This window comes from Planococcus citri, chromosome 5 (assembly GCF_950023065.1).
Source record: "Planococcus citri chromosome 5, ihPlaCitr1.1, whole genome shotgun sequence".
Lineage (NCBI taxonomy): Eukaryota > Metazoa > Arthropoda > Insecta > Hemiptera > Pseudococcidae > Planococcus > Planococcus citri.
In genome coordinates, this window is record NC_088681.1 from 58,978,752 (window position 1) to 58,994,684 (window position 15,933).

The 15,933-nt window shown below is 36.5% G+C and overlaps 3 protein-coding genes across 5 annotated transcripts; 2 read left to right on the forward strand and 1 right to left on the reverse strand.

Annotated features, from left to right (window-relative positions):
• The first annotated feature begins 767 nt into the window (after positions 1–767).
• Positions 768–5,673, forward strand: LOC135847929 (UDP-glucosyltransferase 2-like). Of its 2 annotated transcripts, none has more exons than XM_065367670.1 (5): positions 768–1,097; positions 1,185–1,545; positions 1,618–2,082; positions 2,186–2,405; positions 2,480–5,673. In XM_065367670.1, exons 2-5 carry the CDS (start codon positions 1,312–1,314, stop codon positions 2,557–2,559), a joined length of 999 nt encoding a protein of 332 aa, XP_065223742.1. In that variant the 5' UTR covers positions 768–1,097; positions 1,185–1,311; the 3' UTR covers positions 2,560–5,673. The 2 variants fall into 2 exon arrangements, with proteins under 2 accessions (XP_065223742.1, XP_065223741.1); XM_065367669.1 differs by having other exon boundaries at positions 1,196–1,545.
• Positions 2,761–5,835, reverse strand: LOC135848409 (uncharacterized protein K02A2.6-like). The gene has a single exon (XM_065368311.1). The coding sequence runs from the start codon at positions 5,833–5,835 to the stop codon at positions 2,761–2,763; it is 3,075 nt and encodes a 1,024-aa protein (XP_065224383.1).
• Positions 5,836–8,069: 2,234 nt separating this feature from the next.
• Positions 8,070–14,286, forward strand: LOC135847925 (UDP-glucosyltransferase 2-like). 2 transcript variants are annotated; one of them, XM_065367663.1, is made up of 6 exons: positions 8,070–8,657; positions 8,748–9,095; positions 9,186–9,650; positions 9,734–9,953; positions 10,028–10,265; positions 12,068–14,286. In XM_065367663.1, exons 1-6 carry the CDS (start codon positions 8,637–8,639, stop codon positions 12,360–12,362), a joined length of 1,587 nt encoding a protein of 528 aa, XP_065223735.1. In that variant the 5' UTR covers positions 8,070–8,636; the 3' UTR covers positions 12,363–14,286. The 2 variants fall into 2 exon arrangements, with proteins under 2 accessions (XP_065223735.1, XP_065223736.1); XM_065367664.1 differs by having other exon boundaries at positions 8,141–8,657; positions 10,028–10,247.
• Positions 14,287–15,933: the final 1,647 nt, after the last annotated feature.

Sequence of the window (15,933 nt, forward strand, 5' to 3'; positions counted from 1 at the left end):
TATTGCAGAGAACTCCTGCTTATTGCTAAAATTCTCAGTACCTATCATTTTTTGTCAAAAATGGTCAAAAATTCTTGTTTGCTCTTAAAAAATTCCAAAAAGTAAATGTTTTCAAGGATTGCCCAAAAGTCTCGTTTTTTTTTCAAAAAAAAAATACCTACCAAAAATTGAAGCCTTTTGTCAATATTGAATCAATTTTTTTTTTTAAATATACTAAAATTTAATGGGAAATTTGAACGACATTTGGGGAAAAAATTTACCAATTTTTCAAAATAAAACGGTTGAAATTCGAATGATGTTTTTTTTTGGAAAAATTCAAGATGAAAATTGAAAGCAAACTGAATTAATTGGAATTCTCAAGTTGAGATTTTCAAAATATGAGTATTCGCCTTTTTTTCAATTAGGACTTTTTTGCCAACTGACGAGTGGAGAACCACCAATTTGCCAATAGAGTCAACTTGGACGACTGAGACGACTCGGACGACTGAGATTATTGCAAAAAAATTGACCTCCCCCCTCCTCCCCGGATCAAACGTGTAATTCATTTTTGAAGGGTCTGGAAAATCGGAGAAATTGGTCCGAAAAACCTGGAAAAATCAGGGAAAATCATCTCCGAACAATGGTGATACACTGAATTACTTGTGAAGAGATTGTAGATGAGGCTCAAAAAGATAGGTGCCTAACTACCTACGTGCAGTAGGACCTGTCATTTATCAAGCACTAAAGTCTAAACTACGCTCGTCGCTGGTTTCTGAAGACGACGTCATGTATGATGAATAGGCTCATTATCATGAGTCACATTAATAGCATTACTTGCAAATAATTATTTGTATTCTGTGCGAGTACGTAATATTAACTCAAGTTAGTCTCGCGTTATCATCGTGGTGGTATTATAGTTGAAGAGAGGCGTAGGAAGTTTGCTTCTTTTACGAATGTTTTTGATAGCTCATTAGCTTTCGTTGTAATTTTATCAGCGATAAAATGTGTATAAAAATCAAATTCGCGTCGTGTTCTGGTTCATTGAAACGTGTACGAGGTGCTGAGACAGATTATCGAAGAGAAACAATGTTTTAAAAATGAAAGTATTCGATTTTTGGGTAAGCAATTTTTTCCTCTGATGAATTTTTTCAGGCGAGGGAAAAATCGTAGGTTTTTCATTGACGCTACGATGATTTCATTATTAGGTACTTTTCAGATTTCGTTGTTGATTTTGACTGCGGTTTCAAAAATCCCACGTAGTAATGGAGCTATAAAATCTTGGGAATATTTCCCTTTCCTTTCAGGAGTCACTTTGCCAGTACTAGTTCTGTAATGAAAAGTTTGGTAGATGCTGGACACGAAGTTACTATCGTTTCTCCATTCGCTAAATACCTCGCAAAAGATAACTATACCTCGATCGTCGATCTATCGGATTTGATACCTATTCAGATAGGTACAGGAACCTTCAGGCAGCATAAAAAAGGTGGCCCTTATAGCGAAATGCACTTAGCCTTCAATTCTGAAAAAAATCTCTGCAATAAAGTGATGGATTCTGAATCGTTCCAGGTAAAAATTCAGAATTTGAAAATTTTCAATAACCAGATTACAAATGTGGGGTATCTATATTGCTCGTTTTAGGAATTATTTTTCTCGCAAGAATCATTCGATGTGGTGTTTGTCGAAGTGCAGGTGTTTTACAAATGCTATCTGCCAATAGCAAAAAAATTGAATGCCCCTGTGATCGGTATCACCACAGTGAGGTCTTGGAGCCTTGGAGACTTGGCAACTGGAAATTCTCATCATGTAGCTGACGTTCCAGCTGAATCAATATCCGGATGGAGATTCGGCGATATTTACTATCGTCTGATTAATTCATGCAATTACGTAGCTGTGTGGTATTTTTGGTGGTCCGATGTAGTTCCTGTTTTTGAAAAGTTTGATCGAGATTATGCGGAAAAATTAGGCCAATGTCGGGGGTATTTAGACATAGAGCCGGTGTTGATGTTTTATAATGGTCATCATAGTATTTTGCCCAGAGCAAATAATCTGAATGTCGTTGAAATTGGTGGAATACAAGTTGGACCTGCGAAACCAATACCTCAGGTACCTAATAAATGTTCTTGTAAATGATTATTTTAGGGCCCAGGTCTCATTTTTTGAATAACTATACATTGTAACTGAAATATTATTGTAAATCTGCGATCAGAAAATTCAAAAATTTATCGAAGAAGCCGATCACGGAGTAATTTTGTTCACTTTTGGTTCATTCGTCAAAGTGAGTTCGATGCCAGTCAATGTGGTGAATATTTTTCAGAATGTGTTCTCGAATATACCTCAAAGAGTGCTGTGGAAATTCGAAGATCCCTTACGAAATGTACCAGATAATGTCATGTTGGTCGATTGGCTTCCCCAAAGAGATATTCTAGGTAATTCCTTCACCAAAACGATGAAATGATCGAATTTTCCTTGGTTTACTTATTTTTAACGATGCTGCCTGCAGAACATCCAAATGTCAGAGCTTTCATCAGCCATTGTGGACTTGTGTCAGTTTTGAAAAGGTCCTTTAAAAATATTTTTTAAAGTTGTCATCAAAAGCTATTAGCTGCCCAAGTGTTATGAACGCACGGAGAGACATTTTGAAACGTGTTTATTGATTAACGAACATAATCGAACTGATTCGATTCTAAAAACTAACTTACATAGCTAAGATATACTGAGACGTCATCTATGACTAATCTATCTATACACATGTACATAACAATTCTTCCCCACTAAGGGAATTCAAAAGTTATAATTCAGCCTTTCCGGGGCTTTCCTTGAACGATTTGATCGCCGCAAAACTTTTTCCACCTTTTTGGATGAATCTGGTTCGGAATTGGGCTGTTGTTGAGCACTTAGATTGGACTTTGGATGTTTGACCTCGGAAGAAAATTGGACAGCTTTTTTGAATTTTTCCACTTCTGTGGAACGCAATTGATCAACATGACGTTTGATGATGTACCCATCATCTAATTCGACGAGATAGTGAAGTTTTCCCAACTTTTCCACGATGACCCCATATTTCCAAAGTGAGGATGAGGTATAATTTCGACTTTGGACACGTTCTCCGAGTTTGAATGTTTTTACTTTCAGGTTGGATTTTTGTGAAGGTGGATTTGCGTTTTTTGGCAGCAACAAATTTAGTCTGGTGTTGATATCTTTTTGAAAAACGAGCTGAGACGGTGTTTGACCATTTTCGAGAGGTGTGATGCGATATTTACGTAAAATTGATGAGACTAAATTTCGCAACATTTGTGTGTCAGTGGTAGGCTCGGCCTTTTTCAGTTTGGATTTGACAATTTGGACAGCTCTTTCTGCTTGGCCATTCGTTGCCGGATGACCTGGCGCGATGAGACGATGCTTAATACCATGGAATTGAAGAAATTCTTTGAATTCGGCTGCAGTGAAAATACTGGCATTGTCACTGACTAGTTCATCAGGTGAACCAAATCGAGCAGTAAAATCTTGAAGGTAGGTAATCGTAGATTGTGTTGTTGGTGCAGTCTTTTTTATGTAGACTTCGAGCCACTTGGATTTTGAATCAATGATGATGAAATAAAAATGATTTTGAAACGGACCGGCATAATCAATGTGAATTCGTTGAAAATTTTCTTGAGGAGGTTCCCATTTGTGAAGCGGAGCTTTTTTTGGATTCTTATTTCGATCTGCACAGTTTTGACAACTTTTGACAATTGATTCAATTTCTGAATCAATTTTTGGCCACCAAACGAATTTACGAGCGATGGCTTTCATTTTAACAATGCCGATGTGTGTATCATGTAATTCAGCCAAAATTTTCTCACGAAGTATTTCAGGAACATAAATTCGACCATTTTTGAAAATAATTCCATCGTTGAGTGAGAATTCAGGTTCGGAGTTGGTGCCAGATTGCAACTCTTTCAATAATTTTGACAGTGAAGAATCTTTTAAGGTTTCTTCTTTCAGCTGGCTGTGAGTAATCGGAGAAGATGATGTAACCTGGTCTATTTTTGAAGACTGTATAAAATAGCATTCGTCAACAACGTTGGTGTTTTCGATAGGTAGTGGAAAACGTGATAGATAATCGGCGTTGGAATGCTGACTGGCTGGGCGGTGCTCGATTTTATAGTTGAACTGAGATAAGAAAACCGCATATCTTATCACCCGCGATGCTGTGAAGCTAGGTAGCTCTTTGTCTGGATTTAAAATATGATGTATTGGTTTGTTGTCTACGATGAATGTGAATGGACGACCATAGATGTAGTAGAAAAATTTTTTGGCACCCCAATACACTGCCAGAGCTTCTCGATCAAGTTGACTGTAGTTTTTCTCAGCTTTTGTGAGGGAGCGAGATGCGTATGCGATAGGACGTTCGTCTCCGTTGATGCGATGTGATAGGACAGCTGATATGCCATATGGACTGGCATCTGTGGCGAGATATAATGGCAATTCCCTGTTATAAGGTGTTAGAACTTCGTCACTGGTAATGATTTGCTTTATTTTATTGAATGATTTTTCACACTCAGGAGTCCATTCGAATTTGGCATTTTTTCGGCGCAGTTGGTTGAGTGGATATAAGATGTGTGATGAATTTTTTATGAATCGTTGATAGTAGTTGACAAGACCAAGGAACTGCATAACTTCATCAGCATTTGTTGGTCGCGGAGCTTTGACAATGGCCTCAATTTTTGACGGAGCTTTATGAAGACCATTTTTGTTGATAACATGACCCAAGTAAGAGACCTCAGTGACGAAAAATTTGCACTTTTTTTCATTGACATGTAGATTATATTCTTGAAGGCGTTGCAAAAGTGCACGTAGGCGAGCTTCACACTCTTCAATGGTGGATCCTTGCACCAATAAGTCGTCGAAATAGGCCACAGTTCCAGGTAAGTCTCGAATTACCTGGTCAATGAACCTTTGGAATAATTTTGGAGCCACTTTTGAGCCATAATAAAGTCGTTTGACCCTAAAAGTGCCTCTATGAGTCACAATTGTTTGCAATTTTGCTGTCTCTTCATCTACTGGAAGGTGTAAAAACGCATCACGTAAATCAAGTTTACAATAGTAAGTGCCATTTTCGAGTTTATTGAAAATATCCTCAACAGTTGTAAGTTGATATCGGATATCTTTGATCATTTTATTGATCGTTTTCTTATAATTTCCACACAATCGAACAGAGCCATCAGATTTTTCAACATAGACTGAAGAAGTACCCCATTCTGACACATCAACTTTTTCTAGAACACCAAATTTAATCAATCGATTGATACATGCGTCAGCTGAGGAGGTAACTTCATGTGGAACTTTTCTGGCTTTCATATAAATAGGCTTGGAATTTTCATTCAATTCGAAAGAGGTAGTATAATTTGGAACCTTTCCTATTTCATCGGAGAAAACACTGGCGAATTCCTTCTTGATTTTATCCATATCTGGCACATTTGACTTTCCGAGAAATTTTACATCATCAGTTTCATCTACTTTTATAATGCCGAGAGGAATAGACCATTCGCGACCCATCACAGATGATTCAGACCTTTCTGTGAAATATAAACGACTGTTGATTTCTTTATCTTTATACTTGACTGATACGTTGACGTAGCCTAATGGTTTGAATAAGTTACCAGTATAATCTTTGAGAACTGTGTTATCATGCATGATAGGTTTTTGCAAATTCAGCTGCTTGAAAAAATTATAAGACACAACAGTTCGCCGACTACCAGTATCACATTCTAATTTCCGTTCAATATTATCAATACGGATCGAAGTCATGATTTTCTCGGAACCATCATTCAAGGTATGGAGCTCTTGAATGTCGTCATCGTCATGTAAATACATCGTTGAGGAATTTGAATTTGAATTACCATACTTTTTTTTGACCAGAGTTGTAATACACACTCTATCAACATGGCCAGTTCTTTGACAAGTTTTACATTTCAATTTTTCGTGTGGAATTTTACATTCCTTGGTAAGATGATTATTTCGGCCACATTTTATGCATAAATTATCTATCCCCAACTGTTTAAAATCGATTCTGGGTTTTGATTTGGCTCGAAAATCTCTCGGAGAGTGATGTTCTCTCTGAGGTGTGCGACTACGATTTTTTGAAAATGACCTCTTTTGTTCACTCATTTTATTTACAGACGAAGAAGCTGCTGTTGAGTTTTGAGCAGTTTGACTTTTATACACTTCTTTATTGTCACTTTTTGACAGTTCAATAGCTAAAGCAGTTTGGACAATATTGTCAAAAGAATGTGTATTTTGATCAGGTAACTGAAGCAATTTTTCTCGAATTTCTGGATCAACTAGGCCTCGAATAAATTGGGCTCTCAAAATAATTGTAGTAAAAGGCTTACCGCATTGAGCTTGTGGACAATTCCAGTCGCAGGTTAAAGCTAACTCTTGAAGGGCAGATACATAGTCTGCAATTGACTCATTTGTTTTTTGAACTCTGGATAAAAATTTGTGTTGCTCACTGAACATGTTTGGTTGAGGAGCGAGTTGCTTTTTAAGTAATTCGACTAAGTCATCATATTTTTTGTCTCGTGGACTTACTGGAGCACAAATATTGATCAAAAGTTGCGTGTACTTGGTGCCAATGGTGTTGATTAGAAGTTGTGTTTTTGCCTTGTCTGTAGATGCATTTGTTGCAGTAAGCTTCTTCATATCGAAGTAGTTTTCCAAACGAAGCAGGTAGCATGTGAATTTTTCACATTTTGGATTGAAAGGCTCGAATTGAACAGCTTGCTTGGACAAGTCAGACAGATCAGGTTGAGCTGGAGGCGAATTTTTTCCTGGAGTTTTCTTCCTCTCCTCTGTTAACAATTTGATGAGCTCGGATTGACTTTTGATGAGATCTGACAGGTCCTGTTTTGATACAGCCATTTCGAAAATTGAAGTTGAAAATTAAAGTTGAACTAGTTGATTGAAGCGCGAACGATATTCGATTTCGGACGCACTTTCACGTATAAATTGAACAATAATTTCGCAAAATACTGTAATATTGATCATTTTCGAATAGGCGCAAAATTTAGCGCGATTTTGAGCACGAATTCGCGAAAGATCGAGGCGCGATGCGCAAACTACTTTGATCCTCGTCGCCAATTTGTTATGAACGCACGGAGAGACATTTTGAAACGTGTTTATTGATTAACGAACATAATCGAACTGATTCGATTCTAAAAACTAACTTACATAGCTAAGATATACTGAGACGTCATCTATGACTAATCTATCTATACACATGTACATAACACCAAGGTAAATCGTTTCGGGTATTTTTTCGATTTCTGTATTCTCTATTTTTATCTTTTTATCTAAATTTTTTGTTAGAATCTTTGTCTTATCAAAGTTTTTTTGAAGCCGTGCTATTTTTGCTGACACGTTCAGTTCCCCCATCATCTGTTGCAGTTCCTGGATACTGTTGGCTACTAAAACTACATTGTCTGCAAAAAGAAGATGATTTATTCTCTCTCCATTAATCTGAAGTCCCCTATTATGCCACGCCATATTTTTGAAAATTTCCAGTATTGCCGCATTGAACAATACAGATGAGAGAGGGTCCCCCTGCTTAACTCCTCTTTCCACACTGAAGTAGTCACCTGTTCTATCTGTAATTATCCTTGCTTTTAGATTTTTGTACATACTCTGGATCAATTTTACCAACACTATTGGTACACCCTGATTAACCAGAGCTTTTAACATGAAATTGTGACGTAGTGATTCGAAAGCCTTTGCAAAGTCTATGAAGGCGAAGTAGACCTCAACCTGGTTGAATTTTTGGATGAGCTGGTTGATGGTGTGGAGATGATCAACTGTTGAGAAATTTCTCCTAAAACCTGTCTGCTCCCGAGTTTGCCCTTGTTTTAGTATATTTCTTACCCTAGCTTCTATTGCCTTTGAAAAGATTTTTGACAAGTTGTACTTGAAGAAATTGGCCTGTAATTGGTGATGCAACAGTCAATTTTGAATTTTCAAAAATTCGCCAAAAATCGAAAAATGAACTTGGGCAGAGGTTCCTTTGTGAGTCAACTTAAACGACTGAGACTTCTGCAAAAATGTTGACCCTCATCCCTTGATCGCGTGTGTAGGTAATTCATTTTTGAAGGGTCTGGAAAATTGGATAAATTGGTCTGAAAAACCTAAAAAAAATCAGCAAAAATCATTTCCGAACAAGAGTGGATACCCTAGATTACTTGTGAAGAGATTAGAGAGACTCCAAAACGATAGGTAGGTACATAAGTACGTGTACTGTACCTGTCATTTATTAAGCTCTAAACTACGCTCGTCGCTAGTTTCATAAAGACCTCATGTATGGTAAATCGGTTCAATGTCTGAGTCACATCGTACACAGCATTACCTACTTGCAGATAATTATTTGCACGTATCTTAACTTACATAAGTTAGTCTCGCGTTATCATCGCGGTGTAATTATTATATGTATGTAGTTACAAAGAGGCATGGGAAGTTTGTTTTTTTTACAAGTGTTTTCGAAAGCTCACTAGCTTTCGTTGTTGTTTTATCAGCGATAAAATGTGTAGGTATAAAAATCGAATTTGCGTTGTGTTCTCGTTCATTAAAACGTACCTATGCGAGTTGCTGAGACATAGTTTATCGAAGAGGAAAAAACAACGTTTAAAATGAAAGTATTTGGTTTTTGGGTAAGCGATTTTTTCCACAGATGAATTTTTTCACGCGAGGGAAAAATCGTGGGTTTTTTATTGACGCAGCGATGATTTCTTACTTTTCAGATTTCGTTGTTGATTTTGACAGTGATTTCAAAAATTCCACGTAGCGATGGAGCTAAAATCTTGGGAATATTTCCGTATCCTCTCAGGAGCCACTTTGCCAGTACTAGTTCTGCAATGAAAAGTTTGGTAGATGCTGGACACCAAGTTACTATCGTTTCTCCATTCGCTCGTGACCTTGCAAAAGATAATTATACTTCGATCATCGATTTATCGGATTCGATACCTATTAAGATAGGTACAGGATCGTTCGGGCAGCATAAAAAAGGTGGTCCTTATAGCGAAATGCACATACCCTTCAATTCTGAAAAAAATCTCTGCAGTAAGGTGATGGATTCTAAAGCATTCCAGGTAAAAATTCAGTTTGAAATTATTCAATAACCTGATTAAGCATATGTAAATATGTGGGGTATGTATGTACCTACCTATTGCTCGTTTTAGGAATTATTTTTCTCGCAAGAATCATTCGATGTGGTGTTTGTCGAAGTGCACGTGTTTTACAAATGCTATCTGCCAATAGCGAAAAAAATGAACGCCCCTGTGATCGGTATCACCACAGTGAGATCTTGGAGTCTTGGAGACTTGGCAACTGGAAATCCTCATCATGTAGCCGACGTTCCAGCTGAATCAATATCAGGATGGAGATTCGACGATATTTACTATCGTCTAATTAATTTATACAATTACGTGACTGTGTGGTATTTTTGGAGGTTTGATGTGGTTCCTGTTTTGAAGAAGTTCGAGCAAGATTACGCCCATATGTTGGGTCCATATCAAGGATATTTAGAAATCGAGCCAGTATTGATGTTTTATAATGGTCATCATAGTATTTTACCCAGAGCAAATAATCCGAATGTCGTTGAAATTGGTGGAATACAAGTTGGACCTGCGAAACCACTGCCTCAGGTTTATAAATGATCATTTTAAGGCCCAGGTCTCATTTCAGAGAAAACGTTTTAACTGAAATATTATTGTGAATCTGCGATCAGAAAATTCAAAAATTTATCGACGAAGCGGATCACGGAGTAATTTTGTTCACTTTTGGTTCGTTCGTGAAAGTGAGTTCGATGCCAGCCAATGTAGTGAATATTTTTCTGAATGTGTTCGCGAGTATACCTCAAAGAGTGCTATGGAAATTCGAAGATCCCTTGCAAAATGTACCAGATAATGTCATGTTGGTGGATTGGCTTCCCCAAAGAGATATTCTAGGTAATTCCTTCACCAAAACGATGAAATGGTCGAATTTTCCTTGGTTTACTTATTTTTAACGATGCTGCCTGCAGAACATCCGAATGTCAGAGCTTTCATCAGCCATTGCGGACTTAGTGGAATGTACGAAGCTGTCTATACAGCCACTCCAGTCATTTCTTGTCCTTTGATGTTTGATCAACTAGCTAATGCGGCCATTTTAGAACATGTAGGTGTCGCTGTACACTTAGATATCGACTCCCTTACAGAAGAATCCCTATTGAGCGCCATTAATTCGGTATTTAACGACACAAGGTATATGCAATGGAACAAGTATGGAATGCCTAGGGAACCTCTTGAGCTGTCACTCTCCGATTTGAACGGGACCGCGATTTTTGGAAAGAGCATAGTCTAAAACCACCAAAACCAGACTTTCAGCTGCCCAAGTTCATTTTTCAATTTTTGGCGAATTTTTGAAAATTCAAAGTTGACTGTTTTTGGCGATTTATGTTGTTTTTTTTTCAAAAGTACGTATACTTTATCAATAAAAATGGTCAAAATAAGTCCCAAAACTAATATTAATTACCGTAAGCGGGTGATATTTGGCAGGTTTTTCTGGGGGTTTTCAACTTTGACGCGCTGTGTAGGTTGTATGATTGAAGATAACATAGGCAAATATATGCTTAAAATGATGGTCTATGTTAGTAGAGTAGAATGGAGATGCCAACTTACGCCCAGAGTTGATGGTATTAGCATGCGGAGACCTCGCGCAAAAACTGCCAAATTAGCCGGCGATGGGGATATTTGGCACTACATGATAATCTGGTGGGTCACGGTGGGTCACGGAGGGTAATTTGGCATTTTCAACACGAAAATCACACGTTTTCAACTAAAAAACCAACTACAGCGAGTGTTGGTAATATAACTCCAACTCCATGTATACCATTAGAAGAGGATAAAATTCTGCGTATGAAAATGTAATGCTCGTCAATGTAACTTTTTACCAGTTCGGTCGGTAGAGGTAACTTTCCAAGGTGACTTTTTGAATAACAATTAACATCATTTCGTAATTTTACTCTCAATTTCCTTAAAATGCATCTCAAAAAGCGGTATTCGTTCTAAATTATTATTTGTGGACTTGGGAAGCCTAGACTGTGTGATAGCACTCCGCTTGGTGTTAATCAGTCCCACAGTATGCAATAATATTGCTCCATATGAGAGACTGCCAAATTACCTCCGGACTGCCAAATATCACCCGCTTACGGTACGCAAATCCAAATTTCACCATTTCCAGCCATTCTGGTGCCTCCAGCGCGATTTTCCAATTTCTCCAGAATTTTGAATTTGCTCCAGAAGGCATGAATATGCAGTTGGGCAGCTAAAAATCGAGTTGTGTATTATACTCGACCTGTTTAACGAGTTGTTCTACATTTGAGCCGATTTTGGGAGTGACGCCTCAAAAGTGGGTTTCTGACCAGCTTTTTTCAAAATTAAAAAATCCAAAAAGTCAAAAGATAACCGTTTGTGAGGAAATTTTTGAAATTTGCGCGAATCGATGTATTTCTTCAAGAACTAACTCCCGGAGTGTCAATTCTACCATTTCCAGCCGTTTTGGAGCGAGAGTGACACCTCAAATAACCACTCTTGAGGTGTCACTCTCAAAATCGGCTCAAATGTAGATAAACTCGTTAAACAGCTCGACTATAATACACAACTCGATTTTTAGCTGTCCAACAGCATATGCATACCTGCTGGAGCAAATTCAAAATTCTGGAGAAATTGAAAAATCGCGCTGGAGGCTCCAGAATAGCTGGAAATGGTGAAATTTGGATTTGGGTAATTAATATTCGTTTTGGGACTTATTTTGACTATTTTTTGATCATTCAAGTACGTACTTTTTTTTTAAAAAAGCATAAATCACCAAAAACAGTCAATTTTGAATTTTCAAAAATTCGCCAAAAATCGAAAAATGAACTTGGGCAGCTGAAAATTTGGTTTTGGGGGTTTTGGACTATGCTCTTTCCAGAAATCGTGGTCCCGTTCAAATCGGAGTGTGACACCTCAAGAGGTTCCCTTGTAAGAAGATACCGTCCTATCGAATTCTGAATATGTAATAATCCATTGTATCTTTTTAGGTATTATGATAAAATGCAGAAGGTATCGCAAGCTTTTAAAGATAGACCACTCACTCCGCCACAAAGTGTGGTATATTGGACCGAATATGTGATTAAATACAGACATACTTTGAATTTAATGCCTCCCTCTGGCAAATTGAATTGGTTCCAGTATCATTTGTTTGATATTTTTTCGCTCCTTATTGGCGTTATTTGTCTCATCTGTTTCTTACTTAGTTTGATTGTCAATGCTTTAATAAATTATGTCAATCGAAAATTCGATTTATATTTTGGTCTGAAAAATAAATCAGTTTGATCGAAAAATCATATTATTTTATTTATCAAGGTGTGAAATATCAAACACTGCGTCATTTTACACTGGATTGCCCGATTTGAATGGTATCCATTTAAGGAGCATGTTATGAAATCTTGGTGACATTAATTTTTATGTTTCCATGTTTATTTTTGAACTATTTGTCCTTGTGTATAAATGATGAATTTTTGAATTAATGGTAAAAATTCAAAAAATCTTTGCTCTGTGTGCGATTAGTCTGGACCATGTCTGAGTGCCAGTTTAATCGATGAGTAAATTCTGAAGAAAAAAAAGGCAAATCATTGATTGAGGTACATTATCCTGTTCAATTTACGAAACTGCTGTACTCAAGATTAACCTCTTTTAAAAGCTATATCCTGGAGCCTGCAGCAAGTTTTCTATTCTCTCCAAGAATTTAAAATTTCTTCGAATTGATCGAAAGTAATAACCTTTAATGCATAAGCCTTTAACGGGTGATTTATAGAGACCCTTTTGTCTATAAAAAATTGAATCGGAAAATCAATGGTGTGGCCGGATTTTTTCTCCAAAAGGTTGCAAAATGTTTGCTGAAAAGGCTGATGAGTATATTTTTATTCAAATTGACACGAGTGAAATGTCTTACAAAAAATGATCCTTTTTGTTTTTTTGGTAAGAACAATATTTGACTTTACATTTCTGGTGTCGAGAATGGCGCTTTTTCTTTAGCTACGTCACTGCTTGGATTTTGAAATACTGTTTTGATTTCAAGTACATAGGTACTCGTATTGGTAAAAACTGTATTCTGAAGTGGTTTTATATTGATTTTCGTTGAATTTGATGTCATTCGTTAAAATCATGGGATGTCATGTTTAAAAATATCTTATGTCAAGATGTCTTAAAAGTTTCCATGTTTATGTTGATTTTGTGTGCACATTGTAAATCTAGTCTTGAACATTTTTATGACGGCGAAAGTTGCAGCAAATTTACACGAGGTTAGTGTCAGCTTAAATAGTTTAGAGTGCGGTGAACGACAATTTCCTCTGCGAATTCCTATTTCTTTGCTGAAAAAATAATGTGAAGCTATGAGATTTCTAATTTCTATCGATGTGCTTATTTCAAATTTTTGATTGATTATTGCCTATACAAGGAAAGTATTCCAATCAGTAAAACAATTTTGAACTCAGGGGCAAAAAAAATTGATAAGAGGACCCTAAAATACACCGCCAGCCAAAATCTTAGCTGCTGAAATTCATTTTTCGATTTTTAGAGAATTTTTGAAAATTCAAACTTGAGTCAAAAATGAGGAAAAATTATTTCACCAAAACGGACCTAGAAAGTTGAAATTTGAATTGTAGACCTACCTTATTTTCGACCTCCCGGGTCAATTGGTGATGATTTCGAATCGCTCAAGCCTCCAGTGGATTTCTGGATTCTCTAGTTTTTGAAAAATGAACGTTGGAAGTAGGATGAAAAGAAATTCAGCTGCATTTAACATCTTTGTGACCTACTTGACCGATGCAGGAACAAATCTTCAAAATGTTTTGGTGTTATGTAGCTCAAATCCAAAATTTTCTCCAGAGATTATTTTCAAAATAAATGAGAAAATCATCGTTCTCGAACGCCTAAACGGAAAAGATATTTCACTAGTGAATATTTAGTAAAAAAAGGTTATGAAAAAATAAAAAAAATCAATAATGCTTTCATTTGTATTGTTTTTTTAAAAATAATTTTGATTGAAATTAAAAAATATGTACTTGATATCTGTGCTGATCCTATGCCTGTATGGTGCTGTACATGGCGCATTTATTTAATTTTATTTCATGTTATTTAATTTCATTATTCATTCTTTTATATACTATTGATCATTTCCTACACTGTTAGTACATAAGTCGACTTTGTAAATGCAGCAACGCTGCCTATTGCAAAAAATAAAGTTGATTTGATTTGATTTGAGTATTCTTTTCTTCCAATTTCAATTTTTTTGAAAATTCTCCTCATCCTGTGGAAAATTTGATTTTATCAATTTGTTTGTGTGTCTTTGGGAGGAGAGGGGTCGAGTGGAGAACTTTCTGAAAATTTGGTTGAAAAAGGTAGTGATTTAAAAAAAATCATTAGATATCATAATCAAATTCTGCTAATTTTCAATTATGGTGGAGGAGGGGGGGGGATTAATTTGACAATTTTATGAAACTTTCTGCAGTTTTGCGCCAAATCGCCATTCAATTTTCAGAATTTCCGATGAATTCTTGATATTTTTCAATAATCTAAGCACTTGAGCATGTCTATGCAAAATTTAACCCAAATGAGGCATTTTCTCAAATTTTTGTCGTTTGATGATGGTCAATCAATTTTTGATATTTTTGAGTGATTTTCACAATCAATTTTACTATTTTTATGATACTTTCTTTGTGAATATTCATTTGTGACTCTACATTAAAAGCCGAGATCGTCAGAATTTTTACTTTGGCGTTTGACCATTATTGTTTTACATACCTACCTGTTGATAGATCAATAATTTTATAACTAACTAATCCACCTTATTTTTCTTTGTTTCAGGTGAGTACAAATTTCCATCCAAAAAGATAGAATATGAATTCGCGTATATGAGAATAAGTAAGTAATTTTATAATCCTTATGTGAAAAGTTACGTAAGTCACTTCTACACCTGTAACCTTTTATTTTCAATGGCAAATCAACAAAAAAACAAAAAAATTCTAAAATCACGGAATTTGAAAATCAGCTGAAATAAAATTGTCCATCAGGTTTGAATCAAGGTTATCTGATTTTTCGAATACGATTTTGAAAACAGTAGATCAAATTTTTGAGTTCACATTCGATTTTGATTTTTCGTCGTCGTAGTCGCGCTCCTTTACAGGAGATAGCGTATATGTCCATCTATATTAGCCGGTATCTAGCGTATCTAATTGTTTCTTTCAGGGTCTTGCAGGGGGAGTTGGCCGGTGAGTTTGTTGTTAACAGTTCCGATCGTTTCCTCCCTCTCGTCGATCTTCCTTGGATTTTCCCCTGTACCGCTAGCATGAAAATACCGTTTTCTCGTATTTTATGAGCTAAATACTTTAGCTTTCTGTTTTTGATGTCTTCCACTACGACTTTCCGCTCCTCTCCTATTCTTGCTAGTACTTCCTTGTTGGTAACGAAGTCCTTCCATGAGATCCGTAGTAGCCTTCGATAGCACCACATCTCAAAAGCGGATACTTTCTTCTCGCATTCTGCACTCATGGTCCATGTTTCGCAGGAATACTTCAGAACGGTCCATACGTAGCATCGCATAATTCTCTTCCTCAGATCAATACTCATCGTTCGATTTCCCAGCACATTGGCAAGGTTGTTGAAAGCAGTCTTTGCCATTCCAATCCGTGATTTGATTTCTTTATGATCTCTACCATCGTTGTTTATCAGTGCTCCAAGGTACCTGAATTGCTTTACATTTTCAATTTCTTGTGATCCGATGTTGATTTTGACCTCTTTATCATCTCCTTTCGTAAATCGCATCACCTTGGTCTTGCCTGCATTTATTTTCATTCCATATTTTAATCCAGCACTGTTGATTTGGTTGATCATTTTCTGCATCTGC

What these genes read in the sequence shown, in the direction of transcription:
- LOC135847929 (XM_065367670.1), top strand. Translation starts at nt 1,312, where the DNA reads ATGAAAAGTTTGGTAGATGCTGGACACGAAGTTACTATCGTTTCTCCA. An exon ending in TGGATTCTGAATCGTTCCAG is followed by an intron (nt 1,546 to 1,617) that starts GTAAAAATTCAG and finishes TGCTCGTTTTAG; the next exon opens with GAATTATTTTTCTCGCAAGA. An exon ending in CTGCGAAACCAATACCTCAG is followed by an intron (nt 2,083 to 2,185) that starts GTACCTAATAAA and finishes ATCTGCGATCAG; the next exon opens with AAAATTCAAAAATTTATCGA.
- LOC135848409 (XM_065368311.1), bottom strand. Translation starts at nt 5,835, where the DNA reads ATGTATTTACATGACGATGACGACATTCAAGAGCTCCATACCTTGAAT.
- LOC135847925 (XM_065367663.1), top strand. Translation starts at nt 8,637, where the DNA reads ATGAAAGTATTTGGTTTTTGG. An exon ending in TGAAAGTATTTGGTTTTTGG is followed by an intron (nt 8,658 to 8,747) that starts GTAAGCGATTTT and finishes CTTACTTTTCAG; the next exon opens with ATTTCGTTGTTGATTTTGAC. An exon ending in TGGATTCTAAAGCATTCCAG is followed by an intron (nt 9,096 to 9,185) that starts GTAAAAATTCAG and finishes TGCTCGTTTTAG; the next exon opens with GAATTATTTTTCTCGCAAGA.